The sequence below is a fragment of the Phyllosticta citribraziliensis genome (genome assembly GCF_038025025.1).
Source record: "Phyllosticta citribraziliensis strain CPC 17464 chromosome Unknown J3D65scaffold_16, whole genome shotgun sequence".
NCBI classification, from domain to species: domain Eukaryota; kingdom Fungi; phylum Ascomycota; class Dothideomycetes; order Botryosphaeriales; family Phyllostictaceae; genus Phyllosticta; species Phyllosticta citribraziliensis.
The window spans coordinates 97,317-117,719 of NW_027117353.1; the positions used below are offsets into that span (position 1 = coordinate 97,317).

The 20,403-nt window shown below is 56.1% G+C and overlaps 5 protein-coding genes across 5 annotated transcripts; 3 read left to right on the forward strand and 2 right to left on the reverse strand.

Moving 5' to 3' along the window:
- Positions 1-4,134: 4,134 nt before the first annotated feature.
- J3D65DRAFT_562152 (uncharacterized protein) lies at positions 4,135-5,081 on the reverse strand (the record flags this gene model as incomplete). The annotated part of the gene is made up of 2 exons (XM_066797550.1): positions 4,135-4,481; positions 4,541-5,081. The coding sequence occupies 2 exons, from the start codon at positions 5,079-5,081 to the stop codon at positions 4,135-4,137; spliced, it is 888 nt and encodes a 295-aa protein (XP_066649916.1).
- Positions 5,082-6,261: 1,180 nt separating this feature from the next.
- J3D65DRAFT_642055 (ATP-dependent RNA helicase-like protein dbp5) lies at positions 6,262-8,578 on the reverse strand. Its single transcript, XM_066801951.1, has 5 exons — positions 7,940-8,578; positions 7,402-7,884; positions 7,118-7,355; positions 6,870-7,070; positions 6,262-6,821 (listed from the first exon to the last, which is right to left on the reverse strand). The coding sequence occupies exons 1-5, from the start codon at positions 8,200-8,202 to the stop codon at positions 6,555-6,557; spliced, it is 1,452 nt and encodes a 483-aa protein (XP_066649917.1). The 5' UTR covers positions 8,203-8,578; the 3' UTR covers positions 6,262-6,554.
- J3D65DRAFT_642056 (uncharacterized protein) lies at positions 8,453-11,644 on the forward strand. The gene is made up of 7 exons (XM_066801952.1): positions 8,453-8,601; positions 8,653-8,679; positions 8,784-8,968; positions 9,020-9,362; positions 9,412-9,492; positions 9,554-10,694; positions 10,744-11,644. The coding sequence occupies exons 1-7, from the start codon at positions 8,557-8,559 to the stop codon at positions 11,190-11,192; spliced, it is 2,271 nt and encodes a 756-aa protein (XP_066649918.1). The 5' UTR covers positions 8,453-8,556; the 3' UTR covers positions 11,193-11,644.
- Positions 11,645-16,064: 4,420 nt separating this feature from the next.
- On the forward strand, positions 16,065-17,992 carry J3D65DRAFT_642072 (1,3-beta-glucanosyltransferase gel1). The gene has a single exon (XM_066801953.1). The coding sequence runs from the start codon at positions 16,354-16,356 to the stop codon at positions 17,707-17,709; it is 1,356 nt and encodes a 451-aa protein (XP_066649919.1). The 5' UTR covers positions 16,065-16,353; the 3' UTR covers positions 17,710-17,992.
- Positions 17,993-18,027: 35 nt separating this feature from the next.
- J3D65DRAFT_167384 (P-loop containing nucleoside triphosphate hydrolase protein) lies at positions 18,028-20,329 on the forward strand. Its single transcript, XM_066794216.1, has 9 exons — positions 18,028-18,346; positions 18,402-18,427; positions 18,487-18,496; positions 18,600-18,868; positions 18,975-19,068; positions 19,118-19,149; positions 19,207-19,418; positions 19,471-19,989; positions 20,048-20,329. Exons 1-9 carry the CDS (start codon positions 18,279-18,281, stop codon positions 20,075-20,077), a joined length of 1,260 nt encoding a protein of 419 aa, XP_066649920.1. The 5' UTR covers positions 18,028-18,278; the 3' UTR covers positions 20,078-20,329.
- The last annotated feature ends 74 nt before the right edge of the window (positions 20,330-20,403 follow it).

A 20,403-nucleotide genomic window follows, 5' to 3' on the forward strand; every position in this document is an offset into this window, starting at 1 on the left:
GCTATTGCGACGCCTCGAGCACTGTCCAGTACTCCCTCTTCATCTGCCACCACGACTGCGGAGTCCAATTCCAATTCGCTCACACAACCGACAACCACGACTCCATCGGCAAGCACCACTGAATCGACGACCACCACCCCGTCAACGTCCCTGTCTACAAAGAAATACTATGCAAGTGGCACTGAGCGTTTACCTTCGCCGGACGTGCAGACTATCGTGGTCACCTCAGACCCACTGTTCCGTATTTCGCCAACTACACTCGTTATTAGCCCCGGGGGCCCAGGTCTTGGGGCACCATTAAGTCATACCGTGACTATTGCACACGATGAGTCCAGGACGTTCAGATTTTTTGCCTGGGATGATTCTTATGGCCCTCAAACACCCTTCCTTGCGACACCTCGAGCTGTCTCAACTACCCCTACTACATCGCCTTCCTCTGCGACGACGACGACGGATTCCATCTCGAACTCGGTGACCCAGCCAACAATTACCACTTCCTCTTCAGTTTCCTCGTCAAGAGGCCTCTCCACAAGATTTTACTACCCAACAAGGGGTGGCCTTCTTACGCCGGGTGTCGAAACGGTCACAGTCTTTGAGGACCCGAGGTATCCTAGTTTGCCAACCTCGTTCGTCATTTCCCCTGATTATTCCTACTCGGGCGCAACGCAAGTGGTTCCGACCTTGACTCTTGCGTATAATGGGGTCCAAACATACGGCCTCCTCATCTCAGACTCAAGGGGACCTGGCACAGCAACACGCGCGATTTTGACACCTTACACGTCAAGCACGTCAAGTACTCCAAGCACGTCAAGTACCCCAAGCTCGTCAAGTACCCCAAGCTCGTCAAGTACCCCAAGCTCGTCAAGTACCCCATCCTCGTCAAGTACCCCATCCTCGTCCTCTGCCACTACGACGACGGTCTCGAATTCGAACTCGGTGACACAACCGTCCATCATCATCAATCCTCCATCAACCGTCTCAGCTCCAACTCAAAGCGCGTCGTCTGGGACGAGTCCGAGCCAGCCCACCACTTCTCCGCCCACGACAACGCAGACGGCGTCCGCGACCTCAGGGAGTCCCACTCAGCCCTCGTCATCAACAACGGTCCTGATCACAAGATACTATTATGCCTCCCTTGGAGCCGACATGCAGACGAGAACAATCACAATAGATCGATCCTACAGCATCACGCCAAGCATATTTGTTGTCGCGCCCACTGACTCCACGTTGCCGGGTACTCCCCTGACAACAATTACGGCACAATACGACGGAATCACTACCCAAAGCGTCTTCCTGTATGGCACAACGTCTTTCGGTATCATTCAAAGGGCCCTCCCATCAGCCTACAGCTTCGTCCCAAGAGCGCCTCAAGCGGCCCTCACCTCTCAGGATTATACATTGCTCATAGAAACGCCTCGACCAACATCAAGCGCACCAAGTTCCACGCCTACTGGGACAGCCTTTACTACTTTTGTCACTTCGTCGACATTGGTCATTACCAGCGCCTCTACGGACACGGATGCTGTGTACAACAGCTACTCAACTTCGATGACCACTTACTTGACTTCGACGCCTGTAAGCGGTTCTCAGACGAGTTCAAGCCAGCCTTCCTCTCCTTCAGCAACGACATCGGCAGGGCAGACGACTTCCGCGCCAAGTACTTCCTCTCCTAGCGTGACAACTAGGGGTTACTTCTTCCCCCCTGGATCTGGAGTGGCAGCCGCCATAAACACGATCACGGTCACCTATTCACGCAATTCGCCGCCAACGAAGACCTACGTCCTCACTCCTCTTACAGAGACGCCGGCCAGTTCTCCGTCTTCACTCTCTTACGCCAGATATACGATAACTGCAGAGTACAATGGTCCTACGTCCCAAACCATTGTGCTGGCTCCCGCGGGCGTCACGGCATTTGCCCAGATATACACGTATGTTGTCGAGGTTCCTTATTCCACAGCAAGTGGGTCCTCGGGAACAGACTTTATCACATCTTCGCTTACAAGCCGGGCAACGACCAGTTCGACCGTGTCCCCGTCACTGTCCTCGAGCAGCACGAGCCCCTCGTCTGCCCCTCCAACGTCAAGTCCTAGCGCAAGTTCTAGTCCTTCGAGCAGCACGACGCCCTCATCTAGTACTCCAACGACAAGTTCTGGGACAAGCTCTAGCCCTTCGAGCAGCACGACCCCCTCGTCTGTCCCTCCCACGACAAGTTCCGGAGCAAGTTCCAGTTCCTCGAGTTCAGCGTCGGCAAGCTCGACGCCCACACCAAGTTCCTCGTCGACGAGCCTTCTCACGCGGTTCTTCAATCAGGGCTTCTTTGGCGCCTTGGCGGATGCGCACTCTGCCACGGCTCTTTCAAGATACGGGCTCACACCGAGCTCTTTCTTCCTTGTTCCTACATCAGTGCCAGTCAGGTCAACCGGTATCAGCGCAATCATCACGGCTGCTTATGACGGCATTGGCACCCGGAGCCTTCTGCTTCTCGACGAGAACCCGGCGGCTTCGACATACACGGTCCTCGTTGAAACACCATCGCAAACACCAGCGAGTACGACGGCTTCGGATGCAGTAAGTTCAAGCACTCCTAGCTCATCGCTAACACCGTCGAGCCCGAGCTCTGTGAGCTCCAGCTCGACGTCGTCTGTGGTGGTCTCGAGCAGTCCGTCCTCGGGTCTCATTTCAACCTCCTTGAGCTCAATCCCGATATCGGTGGTTACTTCTGGCAGTCCCATCACGCTGTCGCCTCCTACTACGACTACTCCTTCAAGCAGCCCCAGTCCTTCGTCCAGCAGTCCAAGCTCGGTCTCTCCAGACACGAGTTCTCGCAGATGTACCTTCTGTTCGCCTGGATCCAGCTCGACCTCGGACAATACGAACTTGCGTACGCATACTCACTTGCATACCGGGACGTATGCACATACGATAACGCACTCCCACTTCTCTCCAAGCTCGTCCTCAACGCCGTCGCCGGTGCCATCGACGCAGACGCCACCATCTCCTGACAGCAGCTCGCCGTCGTCATCGACCCCGGCCCCTCCCACGACGACAATCCTTTCGACCTTGTCCACCACCACGCGTATACGCACCCGGACGCGGACCCGCACGCCGTCGAGCTCCAGCCCAACACCGACGCCCAGCTCCACCACGCCAACGCCGACGCCCTCGCCCTCGCCCTCGCCCTCGCCCGCGCGCCGCTGCACGCCCGAAAACAACGGCCAGCTCGTCTGCAAAGCAAACGACAAGACCGTATACGCGCTCTGCGACAACGGGCGCGTGCGCTGGAAGCCGGTCGCTCCAGGCACGCAGTGCGTCAACAACGCCATCGTGGCCGCGAGGGACGACAACGCCGAGGGCAACAAGGTCATCGGATCGGCCTCGACGCCCACGCCCACACCCACGCCCTTTGCGAGCGGCCCGTCAACCAATGGGAATACCGTCGTGACGGAGCCGCAGTCCAGCGCGGCGCCCGTGCCGACGACGGGGGCGCAGAGCTCGTCCTGTGCGTCTGACGGCAAGCTGTATTGTAACGGCGAGGCGCTGTTTGGGCTCTGCAATTGGGGCACCGTTACGTGGCAGAGTGTTGCGCCGGGCACCAAGTGCGCTGATGGTGCCATCACGTATGGAGATAGCCAGGCGTATTAGGAGGAAGCGCCAGGAATACACACCCCCCTCTTTCCCCCCTTGTTTCTGGATTTGATTCGCATTTGACATAGATTGATAGTCATGTCCTTCAATAAGAGTGAAGTGGCATTGGCGGGATTTCTTGTCGACTGAATGACTGTCGGTCGGCAAAGTCTCCGCGTCGTAGCGTAGTCGGCAAAAGCTAGTTTAATAGAACACATATTTTCTGTGTCTTGCTCCAAGCTTGAGTGTGAATGCGATGTTTATACAACGTGCCCTACGACAGATCAGACATACAATAATGACTGGCCATTCTACATATATGCTTACATACAGATTTAGCGTCGGACACAAATCCTCTTGACACGCGGAAAGATCAGGACGTTGTTGCAACAGCCGTCGTATCGTGGCACATGAGTTTCGAGCTGGAATCGTTCTTGCGTCTTTTCCTCTTCTTTTCGGTCGTGTCACCCACCACCCGATCTACACAGAAAAGCATCTTTTGCAAGTTCTTCACCTCTCCAGCGCCTTCGGAGCAACCGCAAGGATAACGACCAGGCTCGTGACAATCAGGGCGGCGGCAATAAGGCTGACGATGACGACGCTGCCCCGGCTGGCAGGGAATTTGCCCCTAATGACGTAGTGCTGCGACTCAAAGTAGCGATGGAAACCAATGAGCAGGATAACAATCGAGACGCCGATGAAGGTAGCGCCTAGAGGCTTGCCCACGTGGCGGAGGTGGACGTCTGAGGGGTTCGGTGGAGAAGAGAGCGATGTATTGAGCCGGAAGAGTTGGGTTACTGCGATGCCTATGCTGGCGAAGGAGAGAGAGGTGCGGAGCCAGGCGAGAAAGGTGCGCTCTGTTCGGTGAATGTTAGCTGTCTGAGCATGTGGAGGCTCGTAGATGAAGTGGACATACCCAATGCCAAATGGTCGCGAGCAACAGACCCCTTGTTGTCCAGCTCCACGCTTCCATATCGATCTGCGATCTTCTTCCACCATCCTTCTTCAACCGCATCAACGACAGCGCCATTGCCGCTACCATTGCCCACGCCACTGGCTCCGGAACCGTTGCCGTGTGCTCGTCCATTTCTGGACGTCGACGCGCCGCCAATGCCTTGTCTTCTGGAGCGCACCGTCGACGCGTAGCTGCTCAAGCTACTCTCTCTTGCCCTGCTGCTCCTGTGTCCAGCGTCTCTCCCCGTGGCCGTCTCATCCGTATCCCGCGACTCAGCATCAGTCTCCGTCTCCGTGTCTTCCTGTTCGACCTGGGGCTTGCTTGTGCCTTCGCCCGCGGTCGCCTGGTAAGATCTCACGCCACCATTGCGGTCCGCGCCCAGAATCCCCGTCGTCTCATCCGCACTGCTGCTCACGTATCCGGTGTCGCGCTCCTGGCTCTTGGCCTCTCTTTGCTGTTCCTCGTGCAGTCGCCGCCGCCTCTCTGCTCCAGGTGTCTCCATTGGCTCGCTGAATGTGACGACGCTGCGGCGCCCGGGGCTGTCGCGCCCAGAGGCAAAGCTGCTGCTGCCAAGACTCAATCCTGCAGCCTCGCTGCTGCCGCCGCTGCCGTTGAGAAACGCGTCGAGAACGGTGTCTGAATTGGACGTCGAGAGAGCCGGCGCGCTTCGGTATTGCTGTGTGCGCGAGGAGGAATTGCTCGTGGTCGAGGTTGTAGTGTACAAAGCGTAGCGGTGAGAAGACGATGCGTGGGAATATGTGGTGCTGCTTTGGTTGAGTGCAGGAGAAGAACGGAACAGCGACGGAGACGCCTCTGACGCCAGATAGAACGATGACGGTATCACTGGTGCGGTGATGGTACTGGACAAAAAGTCAGAAAAAGAATTGAACGGAACCAAGGGCGGGGTCCAGGTGGATAAGAAAGCAAAGCGGGATGGCGGACACGATGGGCTGGGTAGAGCCAAGGCAAGATGGGTAGAGAAATGAGTAGCGCACCGTTGCACGTCGTCCAGACCAGGCCGCCTGGCAGTACTAGAGCTTGAACGGTCATGTCCAGCTCCCGCGTCTTCACAGTCGGCATTGTTCCTTGTCGACCACGACGACGTGGTGGTCTCCGCGGATGTGGTGGCTGCTGAGGCATTCCTGTCGCCGGTTGCGTGATCCATGTCTGCGGGCGGCACCAGGGAGCAGAACCACCACCCTGATTACTGGGTATGGCCTGGTATTGCAACCAAAAGCTGCTGGACAGGCCGCGGAAACAAAAACGTCAATGCCGCACCAGCAGCGCGCGATATCGAAGCTAGCTAGCTTGGTCTCTTGCGACAACGGCCTTTGTTCCACGCCAGCAGATTCTGAAGTTCGTCCAGCAATCGAGACGAGTCGGAGTCTGGGTTTCGGCGGTTTAACCTGGTAGGTAGCTTTAGGACTTTGGTACCGGCCATGGTGTGGTGGTCAGATGCTGGCTTGCCTATGACGAAGGGCATTTTAGTGCGGGGCAGCGGTATATCGCCGCTGTACGTGTCGCTGTAGATCTTTCCAACGCGGACACAGCGAAAGTCCCATTGAGCTCGGCTTGTTGCGAGCATTTTTCACGACGATATCAGGGCTGTTGGCAAGGATGAGCAATTTCCTCGGGCAGATGTCATGTCAATACCGGCTCGAGTCAGTCCAAGCTGTCCAATGAGCACATTAATCAAGCTTTCAATTGACCGCACGATACTCTGGTGGCCGCGTTTGATTGTCTCGTAATTCAATCTATCCGGCTGGATTCCACCGTCTAGAACTTTTTTTCGCTGGAAGTTTTGTCCTTCATCGCATGCAAATGTCCACCCTTTCATGGCTTTTGGACCAACGCCTTATCATGATATCTTAGCACCTCCATATTGCAAATCCGACCTTTTTCGAAATGTCTCGTACTGCGTGGGACAGTCATCACGTCCTGCAAGTCACAAGGCCTTCGTGGACGCCGTCCCATCTTAGGACATCATTTCCGCAGTCGACTTGCCGGCACGCGAGCTCTTGATGACCTTTTGGATGGTTTCCTCGGTCCGGTCCCAGTCATCCGTATCGAGGGGCTGTAGCTCTGTGTGGTAGAACTGAGCAATCTCAGCCAGGTTCTGCCAACTCCTCTTGTCATGAATGAAGCTGATGGCCACGCCAACACGGCCGAATCTTCCCGTGCGACCAATGCGGTGCAGATACGTCTCCATGTCCGGCTCACCACTGGCCGTCTCGGGGATATCCTACGCTCAGTCAGTGGGAGTTGAACTTCACCAAGGGTTTGAGCCTACATAGTTGATGACCATGGTGACAGATTGGACGTCGATGCCACGAGCGAGCACGTTGGTGGTGATGAGAACCTTGGCCTCGCCACTGCGGAATTTATCAATGATGATGTCACGATCAGGACCCTCCAGAGCACCGGAGAGTTGCGCGACTTTGTGGCCTTCGGCTGTCATGCGCCTCTCGAGTTGAGCAGCGGTATCGCGACGCTTCAACCTGTTAGCAGCGTCCCTGATTGGTTGAATATCGGACGGACCTTGACGAAAATGATGGAAGAAGCGATTGTCATCAAGCCGTAGAACTGCAACAAGACACGGAATTTGTCTTCCTCGCCTTGGCAATCCAGGTAAAACTGCTTGATGCCTTCTACGGTGAGCTCCTCGTGTCTGAGAGTAAGCTGGTTGGCTGACGGCGCAAAGCCCTTTGCGTAGCGAACAACTTCGTCGGGGAAGGTAGCAGAGAAGAGGACAATCTGAGTCTCCTTGGGCAAGAGCCTGCGACAAGTTAGCCTTCATGTTGCGTCGAGACGAAGCTCCTTACATCTTGACTCTCTTGCACTGCTCTCCCAAGCCTTGCTGATCGAGCATGTTGTCGGCCTCGTCCAAGACGAGCACCTTGATGCCTCTAGCATCCAAAAGCCTCTTCCTAATCATGTCCATAACAGTACCGGGTGTACCAACCACGACCTGGCCCTCGTACTTTTGTCCGCGGCGAGAGGGGTCAGGAATCGCAGCCGTGACCGCAAGTCCGCTCATGTACTTGCCCATCTCTTGAACGACTCCAATAATCTGTCGCGCAAGTTCTCTGCTCGGGGCGAGAACCAGGGCCTGAGGCTGCAGCGTTGAAAGGTCGATGCGCGAGAGAATGTTGAGCGTGAATGCAGCAGTCTTGCCGGTACCAGATTGGGACTGTCCGATCATGTTCGCAGGAGGATTGATGAGAAGCAGGGGCAGAGCCTTTTCTTGAATCTTGGAGGGTTTCTGGAACTTCATGCCGTAGAGGCCCTGAAGCAGCTCCGGCTTCCTGATCATTGCGCGTCAGTACGCGCGCTTGGCGCAGGAGATCCAATCGCACATACAAGTTGAGGTCCTCAAAAGACTTGGCCGAGAAGAGCGGATTGTTAGGGTCCGCCTGAAGATCGGCCAGCTTCACCTCGACATCATATTCGGGCTCTGCCAGGCCGCTGCCGCTGGCGGGAGCGCCATCGACTTGGGCGGCTTCGACGCTGTCCTCCGCAGGCGTCTCCGCAGGCGCGTCCGCAGGGGGGTCCGCAGGAGCTTCGCTGGTGATTCGGCTCTCGAGGGAGGGAGCAGTGGTCTGGGGCTGCTCTTCGGACGACATGGTGGATGTGACGTCGCGACGACGAGTATTTGGAGGAGCGAGCGTTCCGAGCAAGCTTTCGTCTGGTGAGGACGGGTTGGTGGGCGCGTCGAGTGGGGTGAGCGCGCAGATTCAGCAGGCCGGCGCGTGAGGGTTCGGGTTGTGGAGTAGAGACAATGACGGCGTGCCGTGGGGTTGAAGGTGGATTGTCAAGTCGACGTAAACCGATGTTTGGCCGCGGTTGATGTCCCCCGCCATCACCGCCGCAGGGGCCGCGCGGTGTGTACGCCAACCCACCTGCAGCCCTGCCCGACTGCTCTCCATGCTCCCAATCGCATTCCTGCCACTGCGCTCCCCACCTTGAGGTTTGCAACCATGGCCGAACTGGATATTGCTCCCAACTTCGGTGCCGAGCTGAAGGTACGCCGTCCTGCGCCTATCAGAGCGCCCCAGGGCTAACCGCTTGAGCAGGATGGCTTCAAGCCAGTGAACGCATGGGTACGTGCAGCTCACCCACCCCGCTCCCGCATCCCCGAAACGTAGAGCCACGGATCGCAGCGCGCGAGCGAAATGCCTCGACATGACTGACTCGACCCTCCTAGGTCGGGAACGGCATTGCCTGGCTCGATGATATACAACAGTTCTACCGCGAACGGAGCGCCATAGAGAAGGAATATGCAGGGCGACTCAACGGGCTAGCAAAGAAGTACTTTGAGAAGAAGGCCAAAAAGTCCAGCTTGATCAGTGTTGGAGAGAATCCCACTGTGACTCCGGGCTCGTTGGAATGGTACGTCTCCTCGGCTGGGGTCCGTGGGGTCCGGACTGACGCGCGAGACAGCGCCTCCATGACAACATGGCAGGTCCAACTTACCACTCTCGAGAATCGCGCCAACCAACACGAACAATTCGCCGGCGAACTTCTCTCGAACCTGGCTGAACCCCTCAAGCAACTGGCCACCCGGTACGAAGAACTCCGCAAGTCCCACGTCGACTATGCCGGCAGATTGGAAAAGGAGCGAGACTCTCAGTACAGCGACCTCAAAAAGATGAAGGGTAAATACGATGGCGCCTGTCAAGAAGTGGAGAGTCGGCGGAAAAAGTCGGACGCTGCCATGGACCACGGCAAGCAAAAGGCGCGAGCTGCGTTTGAGCAGACACAGGCAGAGATGCGGAATATCAAGGTACCGTCGACTTGCCATCTTTCCTACCAGCTTGCTAACACTTGCTCAGAGCATGTACTTAATGAACATAAACGTTACAAATAAACAGAAAGAAAGGTACTACCACGAGTATGTGCCGGAGCTTCTAAATGTAAGAATCCGGGGGAGGTTCTCCAAGCCGTTGGAAGCAGTGGCTTATCTTACACGATCAGAGTTTACAAGACCTTTCCGAGACTCGCGTCTCCAGACTGAACCAGATCTGGCTACACGCCGCGGAGATTGAGACGTCCACGCTGGCCCGAAGTACAGAATTCTTGAACCATTTGGCCTCCGAAATTCCACGGAATAATCCCGCCCTAGACTCGATGATGTTTGTCAGACACAACGCGACAGAGTGGCAAGATCCGCCCGACTTTGTTTTTGAACCAAGCCCCATCTGGCTTGATGACGACTCAATTCCAACCGACGATGGCACCAAGGTCTTTTTGCGGAACGTGTTGATGAAGAGCAAAGGGTCACTCCGGGAACTAGAACGTGAAATCGCCAAGAAGCTGGGCGAAGTTGAGAATGCGAGAAAAGTAAGGCATCTCATCCAAGAGGGCAAAGACAAGAGGGACGAGGTGGAATGCGTACGGGCCCTCTTTGCGATGCAAGAAGCGCTCCATGAGATTCAGAAGCAAAAGACGACTGCCGAAGTGGAGGTAACGACCATTACCACGGCTGTCGGCGACATCAGCATTGGCGCACGGAACCACAACTTCAAGTCCCAGACTTTTAAGATTCCTACAAACTGCGATCTCTGCGGCGAGCGGATATGGGGGCTGTCGGCGAAGGGATTCGACTGTCAAGACTGCGGCTACACGTGCCACAGCAAGTGTCAAATGAAGGTCCCCACGGATTGCCCGGGGGAGCAATCCAAGGAGGAGAAAAAGAGGCTTAAAGTTGTCCGTCAAGAATCTGCCCGTGCATCGTCAACCAATCTGCCTCAGTCAGACTCGCAGTCTGACATGCCAAAACTGGGCCGCAGCGACACGGTGAATTCGATGAATACACTTAGCTCTGGCTACTCTGCCTCAGCACACCGGTCAGTGTCGGCAACTTCGGTCGAAGCGGAAGAGAAGCCCGAGAGGAGTAGCACGATCAAGGGGGCACTGGGCGGCATTCGGAAGCATAGGATAATGGCACCGCCGCCAGCACAGTACATCAAGCCAGCAGAGGACGGAGGTGCAAATGGAGACGGCGCAGCAAAGCCTGGCGAGCCAAGAGGACGTATGCTCTACCATTACCAAGCACTGGGCGAGGGCGAGATATCTGTCGACGAAGGCAAGGAGGTTGTCATTATCGAGCCAGATGGTAAGTCACCAACGCTGATGCATTGATTGTCCATTACTGACCCAAGAAGATGGCTCTGGCTGGATGACTGTCCGCGCCGGCACGCAATCCGGCCTCGTCCCTGCGAGCTACGTCGAAACTCTACCTACACCAGCTCCGGCACTGCAAGCAACCCCAACACCGCTCGCAGCAGCGTTACCCATATCACCCGCGCGTCCTTCATCCGCCTACTCTAACAGCACGGCTTCGATCCACTCGTCCACGGCGGCCGCAAACAACCCGACCATGTCGCCGGCAGGCAAGAAAAAGGGGCCAGCAGTAGCGCCCAAGCGCGGGGCGAAGAAACTCAAGTATGCCGAAGCGCTGTACGACTACGAGGCCCGTAGCGAGGCCGAACACAGCATATTTGAGGGCGAACGGTTCGTGCTGATCAACGGCGACGTTGGTGAGGGGTGGGCAGATGTCGAGAAGGGCGGCATTGTTAGGAGCGTGCCGGCAAATTACATCAAAGAGGTATAAGTCCATTGCCGAAGTAAGTTGGTGGTGTCCATTCTTCTCTTGGGCTTTGCACTCTGTGTTTGGTTTTGTGCTGCTTGCTTGCTTGCGTTGTTGGACTCATTTCCGGGCGTTGACAAAGCGAAAGCGCAGTGCAGCAGAGAGCGAGTTTGCTGTGGTTTTATTCGTAAGCAGCCTTTTTGACCTGCCTTTTTTCCTTTCTGCTGCGCCCTCCTCCTCGACCCTCTGTACCTTATCCCTCCCTTTCATGACGAGGTGTCTGCTCGTGCGTCTCTTCGTGTCTGGATCAACAGTCGTTTTGGATTGTACAGGAGGTGGAAGGACGAGCGCAGGAGAGAAGCGCGGCCCGGTCTTGGAAAGTGACTGGATAGTGGTCGCGCAGGCGACGACGGATCTTTGATTCTCTTTTCCCTGTTTCTTTTTCTCTGGTTTTCGATGGGCATGAATAGTGGACGAAGAGAAGAGACAGATGTCGTTCACACGCAAACACTTGAGAAATGTCTATCCTCGTTCGAACTTTCTGCGCCTACCTCAACCTCACCCTTTCACTTCAGAAAAACACCATCAGGCAGTCAGTCCCATCCACCCACCCATACTTCGTTCCCTTACTTTCGACCAGCCTCATCTCATCTCGTCTCGTCTCCAACACAGCCTCACCGCACCCAAGCCCGCACCCAAGCCCAAGCCCAGGCCCAAGGAAGCCACGTCGCCGAGCCGCATCCAAATTTACGTCTTTCTCCTTCCATCGATTCATAGTCCCAACTCTATGTACACATATATATGCAGCCGAGACCCAGCAGCCTTTGCCTTGGGCGTGGTAGAAAGAAGAAAACCCAAGCGCCCAAGCGCGAGTAAAACTCAAGTCGTCTGGGGACCCGCCGCCGCCAGCCGCCAGCAGCCGTCCCTGGCGCGTTGACTGACTCTATGTACTGAAGTGTAGATAGGTACCGTGCTGTTCCTGCTTGTAAGATAGGTACGTAGGTAGTTCCATGGGTAGGTGAGGCGCAGGTACCCGCCCCCTATTTTCCTTGCTGATGTTATTCTTGTCATCGTTCCTGTGCTTTTTTTGAGGTTCTGGGCGACTGCTGCTCCGCCTCTGTCCAGCACAGCCTGTACATTTGGCTTGTTTCTCGCGTATGGACGGTGCGGGCGGGAGAAGTTTGTTTGCGCGTCACGACCTCGCTGCATCGCTGCGTCAAGCGTCAACACCACAACACCTGCACGCAAGCAAGCAAATGGGGTTTTCGGTGGCCAACGTGCCTTGGCGCCCCGCCTGTACTTGCCACATGTGTTCGGAGATCGGAAAGGGCTGAGCTGGGCGCTGCGGCGCGGCTGCGGTGGCTAAGGTAATGCGGCGACTCGAGATAGATCTCAAGTGCGTTAAGCTCGAGGAAATCGTTTTGCAAAAAGGCCACCAGTCGATCCGACAAGGACAAAACCTACGGCGCCTACAGTGTGCGCGGATAATTTATGTTGCTTTGGGCTTATCACGCTTTTCGATGTGCTCTAGAGATGTTTGGTCTGTGCATCGCGTTTGGCTGTTTGGCTGGAATGCTGTCGGAAGTCTTGAGAGTGGTTGTATGTTTACTGAACTGATGCAGGGGAAGGGGGGCGTGATAGGAGAGGAAAGATGGGGTGAGTTTTTAGAGCGTTCGTCTCGAGTGGGCGGAAACGTTACAGCCAGAGCGTGGTGCCAATTAAGCTTTTTTCACACTTTCCCCCTTCACATTGGCCCCTGTTGGTGTGCCCATCTCATGTCCCCGCCCATCTCACGTACCGATACACAGTGTAGTCTGCCTTGCCTACGCGCCTACAGCGCCTGCTCTAATCTTGACCGACTACCAGTAACTTTTACCAGCACGTAGATATCCACTGCAGTCGGCCAATTCCCATAACCGCAGAAGCAAAGCAGCACACGCCACCGCGCTCTACCCCGAGCCCTACGCAGCCACCAGCCATGCGGTCATCTCATCTCACCTCAAAGACAGGTAAGAGCAATCGTGCTTGTGTGTGTGCCCGGCATGGCTATCAGCTCCACCCACTCGTCTCCCCTGACTGCACCAATTTACCCACTTTACTTTCCCGCCGACAAACCCACCTTAGCCTAGGTACCCCATCCACACCCCGGGCCGGAACGTCGGTATCTACACCACCCGCCCACCCATTCGAGCGGATCGCAGACACACGATGAACGGTTTGCCCTGGATCGCGGGAGCAGTGATTACTCACGCATCGTCTCCGCGGGCTGCCGGTTAGATTTTTGTTTCTCTCTCTTCGTCTAGGTAATTGTTGTTTCATTGCTGCTGCTGTATCGGCAGTGTTGTGAGGTCACCTACTGCGGTCAGGCTCATTTCACGGGTCCGGTGCATTGGGATGGGATGGGATGGTCGATGACGTGCTTGCGGACGGGTATGTTGAGAGTGCGGTTTTCTTGGAATTGAAATTGTTCCTGCTTTTGCTTTCATGCCGGGTGGTGAGGTTTGATGGGATGGTTGAGGCATGACGTCACTGTTTTTGTCGCGCGCTGTGAGAGCACACACATGGCACCGCCAGCTCCTGCGTGCCAGACTGTAATTCCGTGCCATTGCAGCAGGAAGAGCAACTGTGGATCAACGTTGCGCTAATCCTTCAATGTTCAGGTATTTCATACGTACAAACGGTGACCATCTCTCGCCATCATTCGCCGGGCTGAGTGGAGAGACAGACAGCTGGAGAGAGTGGGGCGGGGGCGCCTGGCCCGGGTGTCACAAAAGCCAAGAAGGTTGTTTTAAGGTTGTTTTTGCGGCGCGTGCGGCGAGATAATTTGTGGGTCGCGAGGCCAATCACGTCAGTCTGTCATGCACCAGCGCCGTGTGTTGGAAGCAACAACGATGGCAAGGAGGATGGGGAGGTTCTGGGGAGGTTGGATCCCGAGTGGCAGGGCGTGGCCATTGGTAGACGGAGAAGCAAGTTGCGACCTCCTCGTCGTGATTGAGAGGCCGAAGACAAGCCACGGCTGGGTGCATTGTTTTTGGATGTCGTGCCTGGCAAGCCAGCAGCCCGCCAGCTCTCAGGCACGCCAGGAGGGAGGCAGTGCAGGTGTTCCCGCCTGTCAAGAAGCGAGGGGGGCGCCCGTTCCGCGCTTGACGCTTCTCGAACGCCCGTCGATGGGTCGGGACGGGCGCGGGCGTTGATCGTCATAGCGGGGGCATGCTGTTGGGGATGGCAGGGAGAAAGGGGGCCGACCAAAAACAGACGATGCGCGCGGATCCCCCGACCGACGCAGACCACCGCTTGATGGTTGGCGGGAGCACAGCATGAGCCGCGATGCGGAGGCGGATGGAGAAGAAGAAGATGGGGCCAGGCATTTATTACTTTTGTTGCGGGTTGAAGAGTTGAGGCTCTGCCGGGTACCGTGGCGCACACTGGGGTCTTGGGGAAATGTTTGATCAAAGGTGAACTGTCAGGGCGGAGTGGTTGGTGGTTGGTTGACTGGACTTTTCTGTTCTGTTTCCTGTCTCGAGCGCAGGAGCAGCAAATGTGGATCCCCCGGTCAGTCCACATTTTGTTTCACCCCTAACGTTAACCTTGATCTGGTGGTTATTGCTGGCGCTCTGCTCCTTCTTGAGGGAAGACTTGCGAAGACTTGCAAAGCGCTTGGGTTGGCTTGCCCAGACGGCACAGCAGCAGAGGGTCAGCACCTCGTTTCCCGCATTGGTTTCGTGGCCGACGCCACTTCGGGAGCGTTTCTTGTGGCGTAGGCCTAACCGCCGTCCAAGCTCCACCCAGTCCGACCACACGTTCCGTACAGAAACACGAACCCAAAGAGACTTTCTCCGTCGCTCCGTCTCAGCCTCAAGGCAGCCGAGGCAAATGTCATTGACGACATGCAGCGGTCTACTCGGATACTTAGCAGAGGATTGCAGCGCCTAACAGAACCAATGCACGCCGTTACTGGTGCTCTTGCGCCCGCAGCCGCGTCGTTGCCATTGACGGTGGCCGGTTGCAAACGACGGCCATGCTGTGGTGGTGTAGCGGTTGGACAGCAACCTGGCACTGGCGGTTTCAAATTTGACTTTTCCAAGATTTCGCAAACGCCCCGAGCAGCCAGACCGACGAGACAAGGCAAAAAGGCTCGCATGGGAAATTCGGATCCATGGCAGGCTTTACGAGCTGCAGCTGGTGATTGGCTTGGGGTTTGAAATGACGATGAATAAACAGCAGTGTCCTTGTGGGCATGGCGGTGTAAGGCAACAACATGCACGGCGGCTGGACCTTTTGTCAATCATGACAGCGGAGGGGCTTCCTAGAGCAACGGGTGGATTTGGATCGGCCCGCTGCTGGAGCGTCGTCTGGAGACTTGGACAGCACGGCGACTGGGAAGAGACGGCGTGGCTGGGTGTGGATGCGAGAAGGAGTGGGTAAGGTACATGTAGGTGTGGAACAAAAATAGCACACGGGGTCTCTCCACTCGGCCCCGGTCAAGCTAAGCTGCTGTACAGTCCAGCTGGAGTTCGTGTTGAAGCTTGGCGTGCTTGGAGTGCTTGGAGTGCTAGCAACCATGCACGTCGTTCAATGGTGTCGCTGCAGACGAGCCGTAGGTAGTTATAGTCGCCATGGTTTTCAGAGGTGGCAGAGGGACAATTGTCAGGCCGTCAGAGGCCGTATTGGGTCGCTGGGGAGCCCTGGCGAGCAGGCCAACGGGCGTCTGAGATTGAGCAAATGACATCGTTTGGTTTCATGAGTGGTGGTGGTGGTGACTTGTGCGCCGGGGGCCCCTCCTTCGATCGACAGAGTGCAACTGCGACTGCAAACCAAACCTTCAGCCTACTGGACTGGCACCTGGCACCTTGCCTTTCTGCCATCCCTGCCTCTGCCTCTGCCTCTGCCTGCATGTGTGTGCCCTGTCTGCTCTCCTTTTCCTGCCCTACAAAGCCCGTGGCCAGCCCCTCCCACCCGCCTTTCCTCTCGCCCGTCTACACTCAGTCCCGTCTGCCAACCTCCTCCTTCCTCCACACAGCTTGACCGTCAACTAATTCCGTTGCTTCTTCTCTGGGAAGTCTCTCACTCTTTTGAGCTCCCTTCTCTTTACAATCAACCATCTCCTTCGACTCCTTCGCTCGCTGGCTCTCCATCTCGACGACTCGTCAACCTCGTATCTCCCCTTCTTCCATCTTCACCCACAATGAAGTTTGGCACCACTCTCCTCGGTGCCGCCTTAGCGGCTGCTCCGGCCCTTGCCACCCAGACTGGAAACAACAAGCTCCCCGCCGTCACCGTCAAGGGCAATGCTTTCTTTGCTGGCGATGTGCGCTTCTACGTCCGTGGAATCGATTACCAGCCCGGTGGTTCTTCCAACCTCGACGACCCGCTCGCCAACCCAGACAATTGCAAGCGTGATGTCAAGTATTTCAAGGAATTGGGCGTCAACGTGGTTCGCATCTACACTGTCGACAACTCCAAGACTCACGATGAGTGCATGAACGAGCTGGCCGACGCTGGAATTTACCTGGCCCTCGACGTCAACACCCCCAAATACTCCATCAACCGCGCCGAGCCCAAGGCGTCTTACAACGATGTTTACCTCCAGAACGTTTTTGCGACCATTGACGCATTTGCCAATTACACCAACACCTTGCTCTTCTTCTCCGGCAATGAGGTCATCAACGACGAGCAGAGCACTGGGTCTGCTCCCTACGTCAAGGCTGTCACCCGTGACATGAAGCAGTACATTGGTTCCATGGGCTACCGTCCGATTCCCTGCGGTTACTCCGCTGCCGACGTCGAGTCCAACCGCTACGAGACTGCGACCTACATGAACTGTGGCACCGACGACGAGCGATCCGACTTCTTCGCCTTCAACGACTATTCTTGGTGCAACCCCTCTTCGTTTACCCAGTCTGGTTGGGATGCCAAGGTCAAGCAATACGGCGAATACTCTATTCCCCTTTTCCTCTCCGAGTACGGTTGCAACAAGGGTACGCGTACTTTCGAAGAGGTGAGGTCGCTGTACGGCACCGATATGATCTCGGTCTACTCCGGCGGTCTTGTGTACGAGTGGTCCGAAGAGGGCAACAAGTACGGTCTTGTCGAAATTGAGGGCGACCAGGTCAACCCCAAGCCCGACTACCAGGCCTTGAAGGATGCTCTGGCCAGGACCCCGCCACCCGAGGGAGACGGCGGCTATAAGCCCAACGGCCCTCCTTCGCAGTGCCCCAAGAAGTCCAACACCTGGGATGTTGACACGGACGCTCTGCCCGCCATTCCGGAACCGGCCAAGAAGTACATGTCCGAGGGTGCTGGTACGCCCAAGGGTCTCGATGGCCCCGGCTCTCAGAACGCTGGCACCGAGTCGAAGGGCACCGCTACCGCTGGCTCCGGCAAGGTTACCGCGACAGCTTCTGGCAAGGGCGCTGGTGCGACTGGTGGCAAGAAGACCGGCGCCGCTGCTGCTGTCCCCATCCCCAGCTTGGAGACTACTCCTTTCATCTTCAGTCTGGTCGTCCTCGTCTCGACCTTTTTGGGCGCCGCCTTGCACTAAGAAGCAGAGCCCACTTTCCAGATTTCTTCTTCCTCCCCTTCCTGTTCTTATACGATAATTGTTCATTCGGCGGCCGGTATTTTGTCCGGCATGGGCTTTGCATGGAAGGTTGATAATGCTTTTTTTGCTTCTTATGGATGGTACTAGAGTTAGGGTCTGATACGATTCGGCGTAGTAACCCTTGACTATGCTCGTGGGGAAAAGTGAAGCGGATGGGCGAGCAATAAGACGAGCTTTATGAAATACACTTACCAAGAAGAAAGACGAGGTTCAATGTGCCTGGTTCGCAACGCCAAACGACGATGAAATACAAGTGTGCCCCAGCGTCAACATGTCTCGGCGCCCAGACCGATTTCGAGGGGCTCCGGCTGATCACTGCGGAATAGAGCTGCGGCCTGCAATTGGACACCGCCGTTACGTTCCTATCGATAAGCGAAAAGAAAGTCGCGGTGACGGCATCCGCATTTCTTTCGCTTCAGTCTGGTACCGTCAGTCCACGCCGCGAGACAAGCTACCTCTTCTTGCGCCGGCCCTCAACACAAAGCCTACCTCGACACCTGGTCACCGCAATGCCTCGCGATCCATTGATTGGCCTTGTTGGCAAGCCGTCGTCGGGAAAGTCGACCACGCTCAACAGGTGCGCCAAGCTAATTCCCTCGACTACCACACCTTGCTGAATCGATGCGCGCCAGCTTGACAGACGCGACCTCGAAAGTTGGTACGTGTCACGCCGTTATAATATACAGTCCCTCAAGCCCTACTAACTGCGCTCTTCAGGAAACTTCCCGTAAGCCGCCCCACCACGTCATCGTACCATCGAACCACCACCCGCGGCCACCGCTCCAACCCGCGACCAACTCGCGAAATGTGACGCTGAGTCTGTTGACCAGGTTCACCACCATCGACCCGCAGCGCGCAATCGGATACCTTCAAATCGAGTGCGCATGCGCGCGCTTCGACCTGCAGGACAAATGCAAACCCAACTACGGCGGCTGCACGGACGGTCGGCGATCAGTGCCGATTGAGCTGCTGGACGTGGCAGGTCTCGTTCCAGGCGCACACGAGGGCAAGGGGCTGGGAAACCGCTTTTTGGACGACCTGAGACATGCGGATGCGCTGGTGCACGTGGTCGATGTTAGTGGCGCGACAGACGCCGAGGGTGAGTGAGGCGCGGTCCCCGAGTTGGCGGGATGAGGAGCTGGCGGTAGAAAATGAAGAGAAACCGTTTTTTTGGGAGCACGTCGTTTGCTGACTGGGCGGCTCAGGCAAGGCAACACGAGGTTATGATCCTTCACAAGACATTGCATGGCTGCGCTCTGAGATTGTGCGCTGGGTGCAGGGAAACTTGATGGAGAAATGGTATGCTTCGCACTCTTGTTGATGGTTCAAGAACTCACAGTCTCTCCAGGGGTTCAATCAGACGACGGCACGTCGCCGTAAGTGAGTTCCAACCAACTTCTCGCCGCTTTCAGAGTGTAGATGCTGACCTCGCCACAGAGGCCAACGCTGTTGAGACGCTCCAAACGCAATTCTCTGGTTACGGCAGTACTTCTACCGTTGTCGCCCGCTGCCTCGACCGTCTACAGTTGAAGGAACCTTTGGAGCACTGGTCCAACGAGACGATAGAAAAGGTCGTCAACGCCTTCATCGACGAAAAGTTCCCTACCGTCATTGCCCTGAACAAAATAGACCATCCAGATGCTGACAAGGTTGGTCCTCGCTGCCTCACGACCTCCGCGAACGAATAATTGACTATCCTAGAACATTGCCAAAATCACCAAGATCCACGACCCACAAACCATTGTCCTCTGCTCCGCCGTCAGTGAGGTTTTCCTGCGGCGCCTTGCCAAGCAAGGCTTCATCAGATACACCGAAGGCAGCGAGTTTGTCGACACGCGCGAGGACCTGCTGGAAGCGGGCGAGCCCGACGGCGGGGGCCTTTTGGAGATGGACGAGAAGCTTAAGCAACGCATCGAGAATCTCAAGGACATGGTGCTGTACCGCTTCGGCAGCACGGGTGTCGTCCAGGTGCTGACCCGTGCCGCTGAGCTGCTAGGACTGGTACCCGTCTTCCCCGTCCGCACCATCCACGGCTTTGGCGCCGGCGGCTCCGGTGCTGCTACCCAGGCCGTCTTTCGCGATTGCGTCCTCGTCAAGAAGGGCAGTACCGTTGGTGATGTGTATAGAAAGGTCATGGGCGATGCACCGCTGGCGTTTGCCGAGACGGTTGGTGGCGTGCGTGTAGGCGAAGATGATTTGGTTGCTGTGGGCAAGAACGATGTGAGTTCACCGTTATTTCTCGCCCTCTTCGCGATGAAGTTGACATTTATATGTACAGGTTCTCTCCTTCAAGGTCGGCAAGGCATGATTGGCGGAGCTGGTGTCTTTGGTAGTTGTCTGCCACTTATGGCGGTAGATATTGGAAAAACCCCATCTGCATTCTCCCTACCTATCCTCTTACATACTCTTCTACTACCTATAGACCCTTCAGACTCTACTTGCATATTTCGAATCTTCTGCATTCAACAACAATCTCTCTCACATATTCGGGAATTTATTTCAAAATCGCCCTTTCCCTTCCTCCCCGTTCTTCAATCAACCCTCTTTCTAAACGGTGCTAACGACCGCCAGCCAGTCATCTCGGCTTTCTTCGACCAAAACTTGTTGCGCTTTGTTATGGAGACTTGCCAAGAC

Coding starts and splice junctions, on each gene's coding strand:
- J3D65DRAFT_642055 (XM_066801951.1), bottom strand. CDS start 8,202: ATGTCGTCCGAAGAGCAGCCCCAGACCACTGCTCCCTCCCTCGAGAGC. Junction 7,356..7,401: donor CAGTGCAAGAGAGTCAAGAT/GTAAGGAGCTTC, acceptor AACTTGTCGCAG/GCTCTTGCCCAAGGAGACTC. Junction 7,071..7,117: donor CTTCCATCATTTTCGTCAAG/GTCCGTCCGATA, acceptor AACAGGTTGAAG/CGTCGCGATACCGCTGCTCA.
- J3D65DRAFT_642072 (XM_066801953.1), top strand. CDS start 16,354: ATGAAGTTTGGCACCACTCTCCTCGGTGCCGCCTTAGCGGCTGCTCCG.
- J3D65DRAFT_167384 (XM_066794216.1), top strand. CDS start 18,279: ATGCCTCGCGATCCATTGATTGGCCTTGTTGGCAAGCCGTCGTCGGGA. Junction 19,069..19,117: donor GGAAACTTGATGGAGAAATG/GTATGCTTCGCA, acceptor CAGTCTCTCCAG/GGGTTCAATCAGACGACGGC. Junction 19,990..20,047: donor TTGCTGTGGGCAAGAACGAT/GTGAGTTCACCG, acceptor TTATATGTACAG/GTTCTCTCCTTCAAGGTCGG.
- J3D65DRAFT_642056 (XM_066801952.1), top strand. CDS start 8,557: ATGGCCGAACTGGATATTGCTCCCAACTTCGGTGCCGAGCTGAAG. Junction 8,602..8,652: donor ACTTCGGTGCCGAGCTGAAG/GTACGCCGTCCT, acceptor CCGCTTGAGCAG/GATGGCTTCAAGCCAGTGAA. Junction 10,695..10,743: donor TGTCATTATCGAGCCAGATG/GTAAGTCACCAA, acceptor TGACCCAAGAAG/ATGGCTCTGGCTGGATGACT.